The sequence below is a fragment of the Tetrao urogallus genome, assembly GCF_951394365.1.
Source record: "Tetrao urogallus genome assembly, chromosome: 20".
In the NCBI taxonomy this organism is placed as follows: Eukaryota; Metazoa; Chordata; class Aves; order Galliformes; family Phasianidae; genus Tetrao; species Tetrao urogallus.
The window spans coordinates 1,486,696-1,507,366 of NC_136833.1; the positions used below are offsets into that span (position 1 = coordinate 1,486,696).

The 20,671-nt window shown below is 45.6% G+C and overlaps 1 protein-coding gene across 1 annotated transcript in view; it reads right to left on the minus strand.

Moving 5' to 3' along the window:
* GALNT17 (polypeptide N-acetylgalactosaminyltransferase 17) overlaps positions 1–20,671 on the minus strand; it is a gene marked incomplete at both ends in the record, with an annotated part of 181,305 nt that overhangs the window by 128,926 nt on the left and 31,708 nt on the right. The window contains one exon of the mRNA XM_079545336.1: positions 4,134–4,317. Within this exon, the coding sequence (XP_079401462.1) occupies positions 4,134–4,317 (184 nt within the window). The remainder of the gene's footprint in view (positions 1–4,133; positions 4,318–20,671) is intronic.

Genomic DNA, 20,671 nt, shown 5'->3' on the forward strand with positions numbered 1-20,671 from the left:
AGCCACAAGAAAAATATGCTCGGAGGGGAAAAAAACCCAAACACTGTGTTTCAAGAAAAGCTTGAATGAGCTTGCATGGCTTCTAGTTTGAAGAGGAAATGAGATGCTAAGATAAAGTGGACGCTAGATGTGTGGAGTACAGGGCAGTCTCCTCATCATCCTCCTCCTCCACTTCCTCCTCCTAATCATGAAATATCCAAAGGCAGATGAGGCCCCATAGGCAAGAAGCTCAATTACAGGTCTCCTATAGCTCACACTCCTGGACAGTCCTGATGTAACCAAGTTCATGTCCCCCATCATGACTTTCCAAAGGTGCATTCCATTTTGAGTATAAACAAATATATATGTATATGCACACACTATTTTTCGGTCCTGTAACACCCTGCAACATGAACGGAGGCTGAGATCCATAGGAAACACATGGATCTGCCCTACAGCAGAGGGCAAGGTGCTCTCCAGATACCCCAAGAGGAGCAATGCCTCCTTCTACACCACGCTTTCTATACCCCAAAACACATTCTTGCACCCACTATATACAAACTGAGTCACTAAAGGGTAAAAATCAAATCAAAAATTGATTTGGCTCCTGTAAGTTTCCAGCAAACAACCCAAAGTCTCCTCTAAAACCCTCTGTCCTTTCCACTATAGCCCAAAGAGTTTCAATCAGGAACACAGCAGGCTCTGATAATAAAGCCAGGTGATGCTAACAAGCCCAAGGCTCCCATGCTCCCTAGAAATACAGGTGTGATTCAGCCACGTGAGACACCTGAGTGTAATGACTCTGACTCAACTCCCAAACATGCCATTAAAATCAAGTTACTGATACGTAACTGTTTGATCTTCAGCAATTGCTTCCAGGTGATGGTCTAGCTCTACCCAAGGCGCTGCTCTAAGGCTGTGTGGAACAGCTAACAAATGCAAACCTTTCTGCCATGCTGTGATAAAAATCAGCAGCAGATCACGTTCCCCATGCACTCGTGCTTTGCATGAGCCGTGTGTGAGAACTAAAATGCAGGCAGTGGGAAAGGATGGGGTTTCCTAGTTAGAAAGCCCTCAAAACCTCAGCAGACTAAGCTCGTGGAAATTACTTTTCGCTCACAGTTTTTCCCCTTCACTTTAACATCGGTGTTGAATTGAAGTTTGCCTGCATGAGAACAGCTGCTCGGAGATTTGCAGCAGCAGGAGTATGTCATCTTCACCCAATGATTCAATAGTCCTCACAATTGTGGGTATTATTTTTCTTAAATCTACTCCTTAATCCCATAATGCCATAAAATACCACTGAATAAAAGCTTAGCAGGATTCCAGAAAGGAATAGACTTTTAAAGAGATAATGAGAACTCCACGTTTATATTGGATAGGATAGAAAAGAGAATAGAGAAGACAACGTAGCAGATGGGCAGATTATTTCATAGTTCTCCTTAATATGATTTCTTCAACCTGAAGCATCTGGTAATTCTACTGTAAGAGATTAAATACTGGATAAGATGGACAGCCAGGCTGATTTAATGCAGCAATTTTTACTCTCTCGTTACATGTAGGAGGGGCTCCCATTAAATCATACATCAACCAATTAAAACAGAGGTGTGTAAAAGCTAGCATCAAAGTGGGGAATGCTAGCAGCCCATAGGGTCCACATAAATAAAATATTCACTTTCAATAAAGAAAATAACAGACATCTCAATGTCCTCTCTCCCCCTTTATAGGCAGGCAGAAAATCAGAGTCCTAGGATGGTTTCGCTTGGAAGGGACCTCAAAGACCACCCAGGTCCAACCCCAGTGCTGTGGGCAGTGTTGCTAACTACTTCACTGAGCACCAGGTCGGATGCAAAATACAATAAACGTATGCTATATCAACAATAAAACTCACAGACCAGCAGAATCCTTCCCAATTTTTGCAGGAAATCACAGATGAAGGTATTTCCAGACCTTATATACTCCCAGAACACAAAGAAATCTCATCTTAGGGTCCAAAAACCTAATCAAGCTAGCTAGAAATGTGTTGCTTATGCCTACCTCATAACCCCGCTGTTCAATAGCTAGACTTGAAATGAGGTCATAGAATTATAGACTTACTAAGGTTGGAAAGACCTCCAAGATCACACGGTGCAATCAACACCATGTCCACCCTTTCCTTAAGCACCTCCAGGGGTGGAGACTTGGTGTATTTCAGCCAAAAGAAAAGCTTTCCTGGGCAAAGTGGAACACTTCTAGATTCCCTCTGAATGCACAGCACCTTTTTCGGAATCCATTCAGCATAAAGCCCTGCGCTGCTCACGTGGTGAGGAGCAGGACAGGTTTTAAAAAGCAGAAAGTTAAAAGGAAAGGATGTGAGAGCCACTACATGAGCAGCTCAGGGCCATCAGCATTCTGGACACTGAGCAGCCTTTAGCTGAAACAAACAGGCCTCACTATTATATTTAAAAGTAATACATGCTTTGTAATGCTTATCAGCTGGAGTGTTTTCAACAATTTTTCCTACTAATGCTGCAATTTCAAAACCATTTAGGCTAATTTCCTTTGCCTTGAATCTATTTTAATCAGAGACCAGGATACTTGACTTAAATGGTTTGCATTAAACCCTTCATAAAATCAGCCATAAAATTGCATGCACAAAATAGCGAATGGATCTTGAAGTCAGAAGCAGGAAAAGCTGAAACTTTTCAAATCCTGCAGCAAAATGAAGCTTATTTCATCACCACATCAAGCTTTCTCTTAAGATACCAAGAAAACTGATCTAATAAAAAATACACACACCCAAAAAACCCACCGCCCTGAAGTTCCTGCATAGAAAAAAACTCACTAAGCTGCGCAACCCACAAATTCTCTCCTCCAAAGCATTAGCCCAGCTCCAAAATGATGCGTATGTTAATAAATTGCTGTGTCTGCTCTGTCCTCTCCACCGCCCTCCCATGAAATGACTGATGGTGGGACCGAGGAAAATACAATGCAAACCTAAAAATGTCAGAATTAATCCCTTTCTTCCCTCGAAGATCTGAAAAAAAAAACATTAATTCTCAAATTAATTCTCACAAAGTAATGCTGGCTCTGCTAGAAGTCAGAGTTCTGGATGAGAAATGAAATAAGAAATTCAGACTCAGGTAACTGCTAGAGAAGGTCTCACTTTAAAGGATTTGTCATTGTAGTGAGATTTGCATATCATATAGCCAAAGGTGAATTTCTACCTGCAATTTATTTTGTCCAGACAGACCGTAGCAGCAGATTGGAGGCTGGGCCTCCATGCCTTTGAAAACTCATCCAAATATTTCTGTTGTCAGTGGTCGACAGCCTCGGAAACCATGAGTGGCTGCTTGAAATTCATGCAGCATGCAGAGAAGTGAAGGAACAAAAGCTCTCCATGCTCTCACATCGTTAACAATTTGCCAGTACGCTGGAGACATGTAGCTGCACGATTTTCAATGGTTTGCAGATGCCAAGCAATAGCTCTGTCACCACCCTAATGACACAGGCATTTGGACATGTATCTTTCAGAATCTAAATCTCTCTTAGCTATTTATTTTAGTTTTTTCAATCGGAGCTGTCACTCCAGGCCTAGAAAAATTGTCACTTTCCTATTTTGAGGAGCATGCTGCTAGCCATATCTAAAATTAACTTTCATACAGATAACTTTCACTGCAGCTTTTCTCACACTCTTAACAATGATCTGGTATCTCATTTAAAGTGAGATGGTGCTTACTAGGTAATGTTCATCATCACCATCACCTTAAAAGGTCTATCTAGTGAAATAATATAGAGAAGGTATTGTCAGTGCATCCACCGAGACCAATTCCACTGTGTCTGGACAGAGGTATCGCTGTTCAGGAGACATCTGCCGCTCTTTCTGTTCAGTTTTTAAAGTCCTTCTGCCACCGAGGTGCAAAAAGGTTTAAGAGCTTCAGCTCCCTCCTTCCCATCAATCCTTTAGGGGCAGTTAAAGCTCAAGAGGAGATTTCCAGCAGTGTCCCAGGACTACGCTGGGAGAGGCGTGGAAGCTGCGCCGACTGCATCTGCTGCTCATCACTGAGCACTGCGCTGAGAACGATAAGCAGGGAAGAGCAAACAGGATCCCACCAGAACATGAAAGCAACCATCGGCCCAGGCTCTCAGAGCGACACGAAGCCAGCAGTACTTACTTGGTTGGACGATAATCTGGTATGGAACGGTCCAGTGAAATTTTCTCACTGAGGTAGGAGTTGTAGCCGTATTTCTCATGGGGTCCCTTTGCTTTCTCCTCCTCCTCGGGGGACAGGGTGGCTGGAAGTCCCCCTTTGCCACGTCCACCATAGCCTTCGATGAGACCGAGTGACTTGGACAGACCTTGAGAGAAAGAGAGCCATTGGTCACTGCTAAATTCACCACTGCTACTTCCAAGTCAGAACAGGAACAAAAGCAATCTGACAAAGCGTTTTATTTTGCTTTTCTGAGAACATTCCCAATTCTAGTCCTTTGACCCAACATAGGAGGGAAAATGAGTCAAATTCTGATATTCTTCACGGTTCAAGCATGCTGCTCCTGACAGCTCTACCACCAGCATCCAACTGATAACCCGTCCCAGGAATCCATGCATTTATTTAGCTGTTAGGAAGGTTATTCCCCTCTAAGAGAGGTAATTACACATGAGGTTAGATGTCCCCAGGAGAAGGACAGGTGGAACACAGAATAAGAATAAAATTGGGTTGGTTAACTGCCAGCTGAATCAGTTTTCGCTCAGGATGAACAGTGAACAGCATACAAATGTTATGGATTTAAAAACAATTTCCCCTCAAAGCTTTCTTATCTTTTATGGTATAGCATACCCAGACCTTTATCAAGCTGAATTATTTATTTATATCTGCATAGCTGAAGGAAATGGGCAAAGTTCAAAATGAGCTGCACAAAAAGAGCTAGACTGATGATTTGGTGGCGACTGCAAAGCCAAGTTTGTACTCATGTTATTATTTATTACAAAGGACACCTGGGATTTTAATCTTTTTCATTAGCAGAGACTTGCACTCGTCACTGTCAGAAAACAAAAAATCTGATGGACGATTCTGTTATTTTTTTCTTTTTCTTTTTTTTAAATTAAGATACCAGAACATATTTGTTTTTGTTGTAATGGCGGAGTCTTGATTCTGCGAGCTGAACAGACTTCACCACTGATATTTATTAAGGGACAACAACCTTTAGGCTATTCCCAAGGCACCATGATCCAAGAGCATGGTCCATCTCCCAGCCTACACAAAGCACTTTGCCTCCTCACCTACAAGATACATATTTTAACACTTCCTTAAAAAGTAGTATTGTGAGGCAGTAAGAAAATCACCTCTGAATGAAAACCACAGTTTGAAATACTTGGATGTAAACTGTTGTTATTATTCGTTCTGACAAGGTACCTCCAAACAGCCCAGAGCTTCTGAGAGCTGATGGAGCCTTAGACCTCACTGGCTTTGATTAGATTGCATCTGAAGACTGTAATAACAAATCATCTGCAAGGAGAAGCTGGCTGTGACATGGAGCTGGATTAGGTATCCATGCTGCCATCATGAAATGCCTTTGCTGCTAGACGTATCACAGAATCATTAAGGCTCTCTATGATCACCAAGTCCGACTGCCAACCCACCCCACCATGCCCACTGCCCACCTCCATCAGTGCCACAGCTCCACAGCTCTGAACACCTCCAGGGGCGGTGACCCCATCCTTGTGGCAGTGCCTGACTGCTCTGTTGGAGAAGTTTTTCCCAAAATCCAACCTGAATGTCCCCAGCACAACACGAGGCCGTCACCTCTCATCCTATCACTGTCACCTGGGAGCAGAGGTCGATCCACGCCTTACTGCAAGCTGCCTTCAGAGAGTTGTAGAGAGCCATGAGAGACAGACAAAAGAACTTGGTATTTTTTAAAAACATTCTCACAAAAACACAATGCTCTGGAAATGCCCATTTGTTTTCTCAAAACTCGGTATTTTTTGCTCAGGAATGGCACACCTGACAATGCATACATTTCCTCAGTGTCATAGAATCATAGAATCACCAAGGTTGGAAAAGACCTAAGAGATCATCCAGTCCAACCGTTCACCTATTCCCAATAGCTCCCACTAAACCATGTCCCTCAGCACAAAATCCAAACGTTCCTTGAACACCCCCAGGCTCGGTGACTCCACCACCTCCCTTGGCATCCATTCCAGTGCCTGACCACCCTTTCTGAAAAGTAATACTTCCTAATGTCCAGCCTGAATCTCTCCTGCCGTAGCTTGAAGCCATTCCCTCTGGTCCTATCACTAATGACACGAGAGAAGAGGCCGACCCCCAGCTCACTACAACCTCCCTTCAGGAAGTTATAGAGAGCAATGAGGTCTCCCCTGAGCCTCCTCTTCTCCAGGCTGAACATTCCCAGCTCTCTCCTCATCAGCCCTGTGTTCCAGACCCCTCACCAGCTTCGTTGCCCTCCTCTGAACACGTTCCAGGGCCTCAATATCTTTCTTGCAGTGAGGGGCCCAAAACTGGACACAGTACTCGAGGTGCGGCCTCACTAGTGCTGAATATAGGGGAACAATCACCTCTCTGCTCCTGCTTGCAACACTGTTTTTGATGCAAGCCAGGATGCCATTGGCCTTCTTGGCCACCTGGGCACACTGTCGGCTCATGTTCAGCCGAGCATCAATCAATACCCCCAGGTCCGTTTCCTCTACGCAGTCCTCCAGCCACACCGCCCCAAGCCTGTAGCGTTGCCTGGGGTTGTTGTAGCCGAAGTGCAGGACCCGGCATTTGGCCTTGTTGAAACTCATCCTATTGGCTTCAGCCCAGCTCTCCAGCCTGTCCAGATCCCTCTGTAGGGCCTCGCTACCCCCAGGCAGATCCACGCTTCCAGCCAATTTGGTGTCATCTGCGAATTTACTGAGGGTGCACTCGATGCCCTCATCGAGGTCATCAATAAAGATATTGAAGAGGACAGGCCCCAGCACCGACCCCTGGGGAGCACCACTCACGACCGGTCGCCAGCTGGATTTGACTCCATTCACCACCACTCTCTGTGCCCGGCCCTCCAGCCAGCTCTTCACCCAGCCAAGAGTGTACCCATCCAAGCCTCTGACTGCCAGCTTCTGCAGGAGAATGCTGTGGGAGACAGTGTCAAAGGCTTTGCTGAAGTCTAGGTAGACCACATCAACAGCCTTTCCCTCATCCACCAGATGGGTCACTAGATCATAGAAGGAGATCAGGTTGGTCAAGCAGGACCTGCCCTTCATGAACCCATGCTGGCTAGGCCTGATGCCCCGCTCATCCCGCACATGCCGCATGATCTCCCTCAAGACGATCTGCTCCATAACCTTCCCTGGCACCGAGGTCAGGCTGACAGGCCTGTAGTTCCCCGGATCCTCCTTACGACCTTTCTTGTAAATGGGAGTCACATTGGCAAGCCTCCAGTCTTCTGGGACCTCACCAGTGCACAAGGAGCGCTGACAGATGGTGGAAAGCGGCTCGGCTCTCACCTCCGCCAGTTCCCTCAGCACTCTCGGGTGGATCTCATCTGGTCCCATCGACTTGTGACAGTCCAGTTGGAGCAGTAGGTCTCTGACTGTTTCTTTCAGAATCACGGGGGGGTTAGTGTGCTCCCCAGCCGAGATTACCAGGTCAGAGAGAGGAGTATCCTGAGGATAACTGGTCTGACTTTTAAAGACAGACGTAAAGAAGGCATTCAGAAAATGTCTCCTAGATCATGTCCTGCCTCCTGTCCAAAAAGACAAAACATCCTCCTCTGTTATCAGCTCAGAGCTTTATCGCTAACAGATACATTAGAAGAGAATTCAGTTTATAAAATTCCTCCTTCTTCATCTTCCCCCATGAAATGCTTCTTCCAAAAAGCCAGCTGGAAGAAACTGTCCTACTGCACAGCATTTCTGTTTCTTGGTCAGAACGATTTCACACAGCGCTATGACACCCTTCCAACTGCGCTTTTCAGAATCTACAGTTTCCTTTTCAAGCTTGATTTTGCTTTTCTTCGCTCATTTCAGTAGACTTCTCACTTCCCTGGTGCTTTTGCTCATGGTGCTCTGAATCTACGTGCCTGTAAGAAGGGCTGCACAGAAGCAGAGGCTTTCAGAGCAGGAGAGGCTGGCAGAGGCTCCATAGATGGAGCTCCCTGCTTGAAGGCAACAGGGAGAGACTCCTTCCTCCAAGATTAACTGAAACACCAGAAGATCTGAATCAGCTTCCAGGCATGCTCATCTCTGCCTTGCACAATGCAACCGTGCTCCTGATTACCTAGGTGAAATACTTGAAAACAGACAGGAAGAACGTAGCTTTCACCAACAGCCAAGGGAGCCAGCTGTCCCAGCTTGTCCTGAACCACTCAGACCAGAGACCTGAGCTGGTGTTACCTGCAGCAGGAGATGCCTGGAGCAAGGACATCTTCACCAATGAATTCATCTGCAGGGGATTTGCAGGCTGGGCACAGTGCAGAAAACTACAGGAGAGCACAAGGATAACCTCCTTACTTGCTCATCTGTGCTTTTACTCCATTAGAAAGATATAAAAGGAGATGGTGCATGCTTCACCTCTCCCAAAATACAGGCAAGAAGCAGGAAGAGCTGTTCCAGACCCATCTGTCACAAGGCAGCAGCTCCCCAGTGACTTCCAGGTCTGGCAAAATGATGCCTCTCTGCCGACTGCAGAGGCACCAGAGAAACGCCAGGACATGACTTCACACATAGCAGCTCTGACTGACAAGCTCATAATGCCATTAACTGCCTTTTTCCAAGACTGCAGTCGTGACAACTAGATTCATACACACACCAGCATCCATTTATCTCGACTCACTCATTACCTTCCCCAAAGTTCGTTCCTGCAGATGAACTGCTGCTGGTCTCTCTTCCAATGCCACAATAGCAAAATCACCCACAGGGACAGTCACAGTTCCCAGCTGCCATGCAAGTGGGAGATGCAGGCGTTCATGGTTAAACATGGCACCCTCCAGTCGAGGCTGCCAGAAGGGTTCATTGGTGCAGCTGGAGCATCACTTTGCTGTGTGGCACATGCACGCACAATTCAGCTGATGTCTGACAGGAAAGATAACTCACGTCCAAACAGAGCTGGCTTCCAGCTAGCTGAAAGGATGCCTCAGGAGAGGCAGAAGTAAAAAAGAATGCTTAACGCAACCCTCAGTCGGCCAATGCATTCACTCATTTGCTTGTACTCATTCAGTTTCAGGGCTGCACAAAGGAGGACACAATTCCAGAACCCTTAAACATCTCTGACAAAACTTCAGACATCGTCCTCAGTGCAGCCAGGGATTCCCCACTGACGCCTGCAGGCTCCAGCCAGCAGAACCAAGCAAACTGTTTGGGAACACGAAGCCACAAAGCACAGGTTCCTGCAGGCAGCATGTGCATCTTCTTTCATTTTCTGTTTGCCCATCAGTCAGCATGGAAACGCCATTTGGTCCTCAAAGAATCAGCAGTCTCCAGTACTGTGTTCAAATGCTGCACTGAACAATTAAGTGCCTGTGGTGGTGCAGAAGCAGAGAGGCAAAATCACCTCTGAAGCCAGCTGCTCCCAACACACAGCTGCCCAAGGCTGGTTTTCAGCAGCCGTCAGCTGTGGCCTGCTAGCAGCAATATGCTTGCAGTGTCTTTGCACTTTGAGAACCTCCAGCCCTCTGCCAAAGCTGCTTGAAATTGGCCTGCAGTGCCACAGCACAGAGACACAAAGAGGAAAGAAGAGCAAATAACTGCACCAGCTTATTCCCTTGAAGAATAGGGCTAAGATATAAGAACAGTCAGAACCTGATCATCATTCTGGGCAAGCACCAAAGCAGGAGTGCTGAAATGCTGGCAAAACATCTTTCCTGATGCCTGTTTCAGCCTATCTATAGTGATAAACAGCATTAATCCCCCACAAAAGGGCTGATCCTTGGGAGACTCTCTAGTGAATTTACAAGTCCATGAGACAGAAATGGGCTGCATCTGGTTTAAATGCCCAACACAGATCAGAGCTCTGAGCAGTTCCGAGCTTCATTCACCCAACAACTAGCTTAAAAATGAAAAGATGTTTTTCCTCAAAGCCTCCTAAAACATCCAAGCTTTGAAACAAGAGGCGTGTATTGCTCTCATGCTGCAGGAATAGCAGGAAGGAAAGACACCACTTTCGCCTGCTAATATCGGAGCCCCTCCTGCTGGAACCACCACACTGCATTCCCTGAGGACTGACAAAGAGTTGTTGGTTTGTTATTTTTCAAAACAATATAAAAATTTCATCTCCAGAGCCAAAGCATTCCTAGACAGTTACAGTAAATATATTATTCCCTTCTTAAACCGGCAGTATATTTCACTGGGAGACAGGAGCTTTCTGCGATAGAGAAAACCTTTGGTAAAATGCAATACAGTGTGATACACGGCCTTCATTTATAAAGTGCCCAGCCAAACAGGCTCCCCAGGCAGCAGGCCTGTTGGAAAAGCATTTTGCTATGTGTCAGCCTAGATGAAAGAAAACGTTAACCCTCCCCATACAAACTTACAGCAAGGGAAATGTCCTTTGTTAAGGCTGAGGAATAGAGAAGGGCAGCGGAAACTGACAAACAGAGGTCCTGAGCCTGAAAACTGAAGGTGGAGAAGGGGAAGAATGAGAAGAAATAACATAGGAAAGATTTCTGAAAAGGCAAAGAATGGGCAAGAATTTCAAGTTGCATCCTTCAGCATTTATTTATGCCATCCTAATACGTGAGTTATAGAGCACGCAGTCTGGACTTCAAGGCACATATCTGTAACCACACAATAACAAAGCCCTTCCTTCTCAAGGAGTGATAAATACAAGAGACAGCCCTCAAACTGAAAATAAAGGATGCAGAAAGAGAACACCAAAGGCCATGTCTGAAGAGCACCGCTCATCCGAGCTGTGCTGCATGGAGTGGCCCGGATGGCTCTTGCAGGGATCATCGCAGGTACATCACAGCCTCACTCCTGCCAGGGGTCTGTGGGCTAAACAGAAATCCCCAACTCAGGAAAAGAACAACAGAGAAGACGGCCTGATATGTGCTGCATGTTACACTGCTGATACTGCTTCCCTCTGACCTCCCAGCCAAGATGGAAAGAAATGATGCAATGGATATAGACTTTCAGGGGTACTGTACAAGAAACTAGAATAGATACCAGAGGGTGAATGTCATAGGTAATGCTGGAAATTATGGAAAACTGCTGTAGTTTTGAGCGTTGTCTTGCTGAACGCTGCAAATACAGCCTATTAAAAGGAAGGCTCATTAAAGATAAGGGTAATTGGCAGACTAACAGGCACCAATTTTCCTTTGCAGCTTTGGTGGAGCCGGAGACCTACAAACACATTTTATCTTTTCTCCCTGCAGCAGTTTTTCCACTATGTTTTTACCCAGGCTTTGCTCAGACTTGTTTATTACATTAAATAATGCCCCTTCCTCTGACTGCGGGTCACATCTGCTTAGCATACAGCTCTCTGTGCTACAAGGGCAATGGAAGCTGCCCAGGCAGTGCAAAACCCATCCGGCTCCATCAGCCTCCCTTTGCACTCTCTCCTTCCCCAGAGCATTCTTCAGTTCTCACAAAAGGCACCCAATGCAGCAGTAGAAGCACTGCAAGACACGGGATCACTTTATTTGGAGGAAAATTAAAAAATAAACCCCACACATTTTACAAACGAACTTAAAATAGTATTCAGTAGGGCCAGTGGAGTCCACCTGAACCCCACGCCATTTCATTCAGTGTAGATGACAGGAATGTTTTACCCAGAGCTGGTCGCTTACCAGAAGCCAGCATGTCCTTAGCATCAAAACTGAACAGTCTTTGCACCAATCCCCCTCACAAAGGACCGCTGCTATCTGCTTCCATTTGGATGGTACTTCTCCAATTAGCACACCTGAACCATGCAGATGACATGTTGGTTTGCTGCAGAGAGAAACTTCAACACCACAACTAGCAGAGGGCTGCTGCAAGAAGACTTCCAACCTTTGGCTTCACACTAAATGACAGAAGGCAGCTTGAGAAAGCAGCTGATGGATCCTGATGGGCCCATGCTTGATAAGCAGGGATTCCAGCCAGGCACAGGTGAACTGAAAATACAGTGCAGCTTACCTGCAATCCAACGTGTCTGATCTCTAAGGAAACTCTGGTGTAGGTGAAAAACTGAATAGTTCTTAGTAAAATGTGCTCGTCCAGCTGATCAGACAGAGCTCACTGAAGTCACTATGATGAATGGGCATGAGAATCACAAGTTTTCCAGCAGCCCAGGTAGGCAAGCACCAAAACAGGCTGCCCAGGATGGCCACAGCTCCTAAGTAAATGCACTTAAGGACAGGCTATATCAACATCTGTATCCAGAAGGATGTAAGCACCAGCTGAACTCACACAGGGAGCAGCAGGGCAACTTCCAAGGTTCCTTCCCACTCTGTACTCTCTGAAAATGATGGATGAAGATCGTGCTCTCAAACTGCAAAGAATTTAGAGACTGGTTTGAAATGTTTAATATAAATATACATTTACAAGCGTTTATATGTATACACATACACACATGGGTAATTGAAGTTTTCTTATCTATATGGAAATGGAAACACAGAGCAATTACCTTCAGAGCCAGAGGGAACACTGGCACCTGTTGCAGAGAGAATATGGTCCTCGGGAGAATTTCAAAGCCAGCCTTGCCCTGTTCCAGCCATTGCACTACAAAGTTGTGCCTGAAAATGAATTTCCTGATCGTGATTCACCTCGGGCACAAAATAACAGGAATCTTTCAACCAGCTGAGGCCGTTTGGTTCAAAGGATTGATAGAGTTAACTCTAAAACCTGGGACTAGTAGAAGAGCTTAGACACAGATGTATGCTCTCTGAAAACCCAGAGATATTATTAGCACCTATGATTCTGCTGAACATTTTTATGTTACTTGTCAGGAAAGAAAAAAAAAAAAAAGCAGGATTTAGCAACAGAACTGGTTTTGAATCAGAAGACCAAGGAGATCAGGCTAAGAAAAGCTCTCTGCGTTTTAGCAGGGAAAATAGGCAGGAGGCTCATGCATAAACATCTAATTTGGATACAAAAGACAAGAGTGAAGGTGATTAATATCCCAAGGAAAAGCCAGGACGTGTGTGAGGAGCTCCTGGCAGTTTAATGAGAGCAATGCTCTTCCCCATCACTAACATCACCACCCCAGCAGCTGTGCCTTTCAGATGAGATGTTCAAACCAAGGCACCAATCAGACCTGGTCAGTAAAGGTTCATCTCAAACTGATGACAGCTGAACATGGGGATTTCCAATGGATGTGGCTTTCCAGCACGTCTCCCATCTCCTCCTTGTGCCCCACTGCACGTGGTGCTCAGCACCGGGGTTTGCATCTCCACATCAACTGGAGGAAAAGGGATTCCTGTGACAGGCAGGCAGCTCATCACGCTCTCTGCAATTAAATACGCCATAATAAGCCACATCATTACATCAGCAGGGACAAGACACGCGTGCTGTGAAAAGGATGCACTTTTAGCAGGCGAGGTATTGATGTATTTGAAGCAGTTGCCATGTAGAGGAATGACATATGTAGCACCAGCATCTTACTTGCAGTTCCAGATAACAGACTCGGATCTGTGGAGGGGGATGGATGAAGTGCGTTTGCAGAGAGGCAAAGAAAAGAATGTGTTGCAGCAATCTCCCTTCACATTATGACACGAATACAGATTTATATCTCTGACTAACACACGGTACCACTGTATTCTGGAAATATATGCTTTTACTTGAGAAGAGGGAAAAAAAAACAACAACAACCCACCAAGTAGCAGTAGATCAAAAGGGTTTAAGCAAAAGGAAAATCAGGGTCGAAAACATCATTGAGATCATTTAGAGAGACAGCTGACTCCAGGCACACTGCATCCATGTTCAAGATGTTCAAGAGCTCCAGAGAGCTCACTTTATTAAGCCCTGCCTAAGGCTTGCTTTCAGCCATTCAATCTTACAGGATGCAGGCACAACCACTTCCCCACCAACACACAGCAATGAATTTCCATCAAGTGTTTAAAACACTCTAAAGCAATCTTCTCACTGTTATGTTAACTTGGCAGGAGCCATCAGAAAACACCACTGCACACAGGTAGCAATAAGAAAGTAAGGAGGACACTCAGCTAGAGATAAAAGTGGGCTCAAAAGTGGGCACGCAACTCCTATTACAAATTCTCCACGAGAAGTGAATCTGTGTCCAGGGATGAGGTACCATGGCTTCTCTTCATGCTGATGGCAGCAGTGAGGTTAAAGAGCAACGCTAAAAGCTTCGTCCAGCACCACGTTTGCAATGAGTTAACGTATAGCTACCTAAAAGAAAGAAATATTTTAAGGAGAGTCTATATTAATAGCTTAGCAATGTAGTACAATGTAAAACATGACAGGACTTCATATTAACAACATGGTACTGTTCCAGCAACTTCCAAAATCAATTTAGGGTGCATCATCATTCAAAAGAGAGACAAGGCCCCTGGCCCATGCTCCTAATGGGGTATTGATTCTGCAAACACAGAAGTGCCAGCTCTGCATCTGATGGACTTTGCTGAGGCACCCAAGCTATTCCCACACAACCCAGCTGACCTGGCGCAGTATCACACAGCTGGGGACACGGGAGCCTGAATGAGAAAAGTCAAGGGTAGAATGAATGCTTGCATCTTTGTACTGGTCAGCCAAGAGGTCATTTGGTGAGTAATTAAGCAGTTCTCAGCAACTTTGTTCTTACAAGCCAGACTGAAATTCAAGCAACTACAAACCGTCTTGCTTTCCCATTAGAACCATATGGGAATCAGCACAGCAGCAGCCCCAGGCACATGCAGGATGCGCTCAGAAAAGCTGGCAGCAGCAGCACGTGGAGGTCTCATTTATTCTGAGACCCAGTTCAAGCACCAGAAAGCACAAAGGAAAATTAGGAGACATTCCTCATTATAACTTCTCTCATAGTTAAGACAGCTCAAGTTCCCAAACTCTTCTGCTCTCGGCAGCAGATCATCATCTCTCTCATTTGTGCTGATGCAGAGGTTTGTGAGGGCCATCCTGCCAGCTATTCATCCTCAGCAGTCACTCCTACCTGCATCAGACAGAAACTCAGGGCCAGCCAAGCCTTTTGGTGGGCTCGGAGCACCTGCTTTTATGCTCCAGAGTAAAATTCAACTTCTTTGGGCACTGCAGTCTGCGCTCACCCCTCACAGCCCTCAAAGAAATCCGGAAGTGGGAAAAGAATGGAACTCACAAAACCACGAGCCAACATTAACTTGAACTCAAAGGTTAAAAATCATATTCTACATTCTCATTATCAGGAATCTGATATTTGCTGATGCATCTCCACAACAAGCCGTTAGGGTCTGTCATTTCTGCCAATGCATGTTCGTGTTCCTTGTAAAACACTTCCTTTCTCTAGGGTTGTTGGCCTGTTAAGGGCCACGCAGCAAGGAAGGAAACTGGGAGATACCCAACTCTAGTGCAGGCTAGCTGGTGTTGTCTGGGGCATTTTAGTTATACAGTAGGTGACACACTTTGTTAGCCCCATGACACGTGCAGAGCCACTGGGAGCCAAAGGAAGGACAGGGCACAGAAATGGAATCAGTCACCAAACTGCAGCAGCAGAAAGACTGTAAAATCTTCCTTCTTGCTCCCTAATTCTCACTTGGGAAGGGAGCGAGGCAAGCACAGGTGGTATTTCTAACCCAAGAGTACAGTGAAATGCTCTACCTAAAAGCTGGGAATCAGTGACAGAAAGGCACGTGGCACTGCACAGTCACAAACACTGTACAGTGTTTTTCAGACGCCTCTTCTGTGTGCTCCCAGGTTTCTGCACAGGGACCATTTGCTCTGTACCATCCTTCCCTGGGCTACCCCTAAACCTGTTCACTAAACCAGTAAAGAGCGAGGTTATTAAAGAAGATATTGTCCACAGCGGGCTTTCTCAGAATAAATAAAAGCTTCTTAACTCCAACATGCAATTATTATGCTCAGGGTTAACACAAGCATCTTCACTAAGTTTTGTATACGTTTCTTCCGACCAACTGCCTTTTGCTGAGTTGTGAACTTGCTACTTTTTAAGGTCAAGAAAGTCTATTTTACAGGGTTTTGCTTAGTGCACTTAATTTCTTTTATAATACTTGCTCTGGCTGTGCTCAGACGCTGTTCTCACTCAGCAGCTGAAACAATTTATTGTTGCTTTACTGGTGTGCATTCCATGCTCTCAGACTCACAGGACACCCCAGAGAGTGCTTCTGCTCTTCACATTTCTTCCCATCTGCTTGTGCTTTGCTAATGGGTCATAGGGGTGACACACTATGACTCGCAACATCTAAGGACAGAAATAAAGACATTAATTTGGTCATCAGAGAGAAATATTCTCCACTGCGATGCCTCTGTTCTCTTACACATCTGCATCCTCCAAAATACCACTGTTAATGGGTCTAAGGTGCTTTATGTAATGTGTGTGTTATCGCAGCGAGCACAAGCACAACCTCAGATAGCAGGCTGGAATTGCTCTATCCTGTCTCTGTATTGGTAGTGGTGAAGGCAGAGCCTTGCTTAAGTAGTTTCCAAAATTAGGTTACTGAATCTGGTGAAAGCATTCGAGTGTGTAAGTCAAGTATATGCTTAAATGCCAGACACAGGTCTCCAGGAAGGAGAACCTCAGCATGCTCTCTACTGTCAGTGCAAATTTATGAGTTGGATGCTGGTGGCAGAGCCATCAGGTGCAGCTTTTCCTAAGAGGTCACAGATCCGTGACTGTTTAACTTTGTGTTGCTAGAGAAAGAGGATGATGATAGGCATTAAGTGCTTTAAAAACATAATTAGTGCTCAAAGCACTCCTGAGAGGGAGCTAAAGATGAGACTCAGATTTTAAGCCACCTGAAGTAGGACTGCCCTTGTTCACCCTGTAGAACACACCGTACAGCAGGGTATGTGGTACAACAGCCTCTCAGTCCCATTGCACTTGGCACTCCAAGAGAATAGACCTGAAAGCATACCCCACTCATTTTCCAGACAGTCAAACACAGAAAATAGTCGGTCCAAGGTGACTTAGCTAGAAAGGATTAGTGCACAAAGGGGAATAGGAGAGGTCTCATGAATCCTTGTCCTTGCCAAACCTCTTCTCTGTTAGGATCTGCCCTATGTTTGCCGTGGTGCCAAGGCTTCCCACACAGATGCAATTTGCACCTCAATCCTCTGGCCATTCCCCAGCCCTCCAGCATACAGCCCTTCTTTCCCTGTCATCCTACCAGGGACGTATTTCTGTCCCACTGAGGCCAATGATTGGGCCAAGTTACAGCTCAGACCTACTCAGAAGCAGCCACCATCAGCTCATGGACTCCCACCCAGGCTCCCATGAACACAGACTAATTTACCCCTAAAAACTGTGCTAATGAGTAACCCTAGTGCTACACAGCATGTAGGAATCAGCTGTTCTTTTTGTTCTGATGCTTAAAGTAGCAAATAAACAAACAAATAAATAAATAAAGCCTCACCATTGATATTTCCAGACACACAGGGAGAAAAACAAGATATTAATTAATCCTCCAACTCATCCTGAGCTATTTGGGATGTATATTGCAACTCCTCAAACAGCGGGTTATACTTTCCTCTTGCTCTTCCTCTAGGGGGGAATGCAATTAACACCAGCCTCACCAAGCCTGCCCTACTCACCTTAAGCAGATTAAAAGACTTCAGGGGAATAAAAGGGCTCTTGTACAATACCAAGGGTCAGCAACCTCATTTATCAGCTCCTTGCCCCTTCCAGGTCAGGTTTACCAGGAATTCAGATTCCCAGAAGAAAACACTGCTGCCGTAGACACTGAGGCACCAAACCCTCACCCCCTGTCCCTTCCCCGCTCAGTAAGTACTGGGGGTGCTGTGGAGAAGATGCCATGAAAAAGATGTTGTCCCTTCTCAATAAAGGGAGGTACCACTTTACAATGTCCTTAAGGATTACAAATCCCATGTTTGCTGCAGAGTGAACAGCAGAAGCTCTGGGCTGAAAGAAGAGCTGAGGACGCACAGCAGGGACACGCTCGTCCAGCAGGACAGGCCCCGTTCTGCCAATGCACACAAGGGCTGGTGGGCATCAATTCTCTTCCCCCACTCTTTCCCAAAGATACCTTTTCTTCCTCATTGCCATGACAAAGCCTCCCACACATCCTGAGTTTGCAGAGATCAAATTCTCTTTGGGGAAATTATTTATTTATGAGCAAAACGTAGCTCCTGCTCCAGATGCAGTCAAGAGAAAAAGAAGCCAACAGCATTACATTCATTTCTTCATGCTTACTTATTACGGAAATGTCACCTTTTGACAACATTTGAGAAGAACTTGGATCTACAATGCAAAGAAATGCTGAGCAGGAAGCGAGGAGCAGAAAGATGCTCTCCCAACTCATCTTTTGGGCTTAAATTTTGTAAAATAAATATTCTCAAAGTGGGATGAAGAGGAGTAAGTTATTCTGAGCAACAGTGCTGCTTTTCCTACACCAAGTTCTCCATCATGGCAGAACTTCACACCTCCACTTCTGCTTTAACCACCCAGCACTGCCATGATGATTCTGAGCCCACGAACTTCTTTCTGGCTCTGTGGCCAAGTGGGTTCAAGCCAGGCAGGAGTTCTGCCAGTCGGGCACCCAGACCTTCCTTTCCTTCTACTACTGTACCATGACCAAGCCCTCACCTCAGGCATCTCACCCCTCTGTGTTCCAGGTCCTCCAACAGTCCTGGGGACCAGAACCTTTTCTCCTTAATAACCATGCTGAGCATGATTTCAGTGCTTTGCATTAATTCCTGCAGATACTCTCTCACCCCATTTTCAAATTATTGACAAAACATATTACTATCAGAAATTCAGGCTCTGAAGTGCCAAACTAAACACACTCAGAGGTTGGTGCTGCTTTGGCATCAGTATGCAATTCAGGTACGTATGTGGGCTTGAAAGAAAGACTGCAGGACTTTTAAGTCTGAAATCGAAGTTCAGCTTCATAACCCTGTGAAAGTTTTCCCTGGACGGAATGCAGAGGGAGCCCATGAGTGTGATGTGCTGCTGCTGCCTTGCTATGCACCACATGAACTCCAGAGCAACTTATTAATTTGCGTGAGTTAAACTACACTCTGTGGCTCACAAACCAATGTCACAGCTCCTGGGCAAAAGGGGATACAGCTTGCAGCCTGCATGACAGCACCCAAAGATACTGCAATACTGGCAACTGCTCTCTGTGCCCACTTCTGCAGATTAAAACAAGTACCTGAACTGCTGAACCCAAGGTGCTAATGGCTCTGTGGGAGTCTGACTTGAAGGGATTTCTTCACCTCACTGCAGAAAGCCTTAAGACAAATTCCTTTTTCTCTAGAACAGTGAGCAATTTCCTGAGGGTCACCACCATTTGGGGCTGCATACTTAAGGAGCCTCATTTCAGACACAAGAAATGTTATCCCTTTGACACATCACCACTGTCACTTACCCGTATCTGTCATCGCCTCGTGAAGGTACAGCGCTGATTTCTGTCCCATGCAGGTATGCAGCAGATTAAACCAAAGCTTTTCTATGTGCACACAGATGCTTAATGATCCACACAAGAAGGGAGTGAAGAAGATGCAGACAAATTCTAATTGTGTTTGTGCTGAGGAAGATTTAAGCTCCAAAATGAGTACAGTTACAAGACTGGGAAGAAAGGCACAGTACGAGCTTATAGAAAATACCTAGCTAAAAATACATATATATCTTTGTAAAAGGTCAGATTGCTGAGAGGATACATTTAGAAGGACAGTACCGTGTCCATTAGTCCAAATACTTCATTGTACTTCCAGTACACACATTCTTCTATGAAACATGGTGCCCATTTCAACAAGACTAGCCTCAAACAAATCAGTCCTTCCTGGAGCAAGCCTTTGAAAGCGGAGACGAAAGCCAACGGGCTCCACAAGCAGACCAAACAATCCTCACCCTTCTGTCAGCCAATGCAGATCCCTGCTGCTCCAAAGAAAACCCCTGAGCACTGCTCAGTACCAGCCCACCCTCCACGGCTCAGGGGGTGAACAGACATCAGAAGGTACTTGGAGTAAATAAGGGCTACATGGGAATTCTGTGCCACTCTCATGCCTGGCATGGCTAGTCTTGTGCTTCCATATAATCAAGGGCAGAGAAAAACCTACGGATAGAGAACACGGACAGAAGAAAGGACAACATATGTTTACTAATTTTTCGAAAGGTCTGAGGGCAAATTCTCCAATCTTTGCACAGATTAATTAGAGTAATTAGTTAAGTTGTTAACTGTAAGGTCTGCAGAGCTGTTTTATTATTCGTACCGAGCCTGACTCAATGGGATCCTGATATATGACAGTTTCCTAAACACTACCCAGGTACAAATAACCAATGACAACAGCCATAAACGCAATATATTCAGGGTGACTGCAAGGCTCCGGGAAGAAGATGTTAATCAGTACAAATTTATCACTCAGTCTGTGCCCCAGCGGGGATGAGGACCTGGTCTGAGGGCTGTGCTTCCGAATGGGAAACGCGTGCGATTGGACTATCTTAGATCCCACGGATTAAGCAGGATTTTCCCAAATCTGTCTTGATCTCCTGCGGTGTCGAAGCTCACATCCCCAGCCAACGCTGGCTGCCACTCCACTGGCTTTCTTCACAACGCTTGCCTGTGCTGTATCAAAGGAACATCCCCTCTCTAGGCTGGGAAAGGGAGAAAA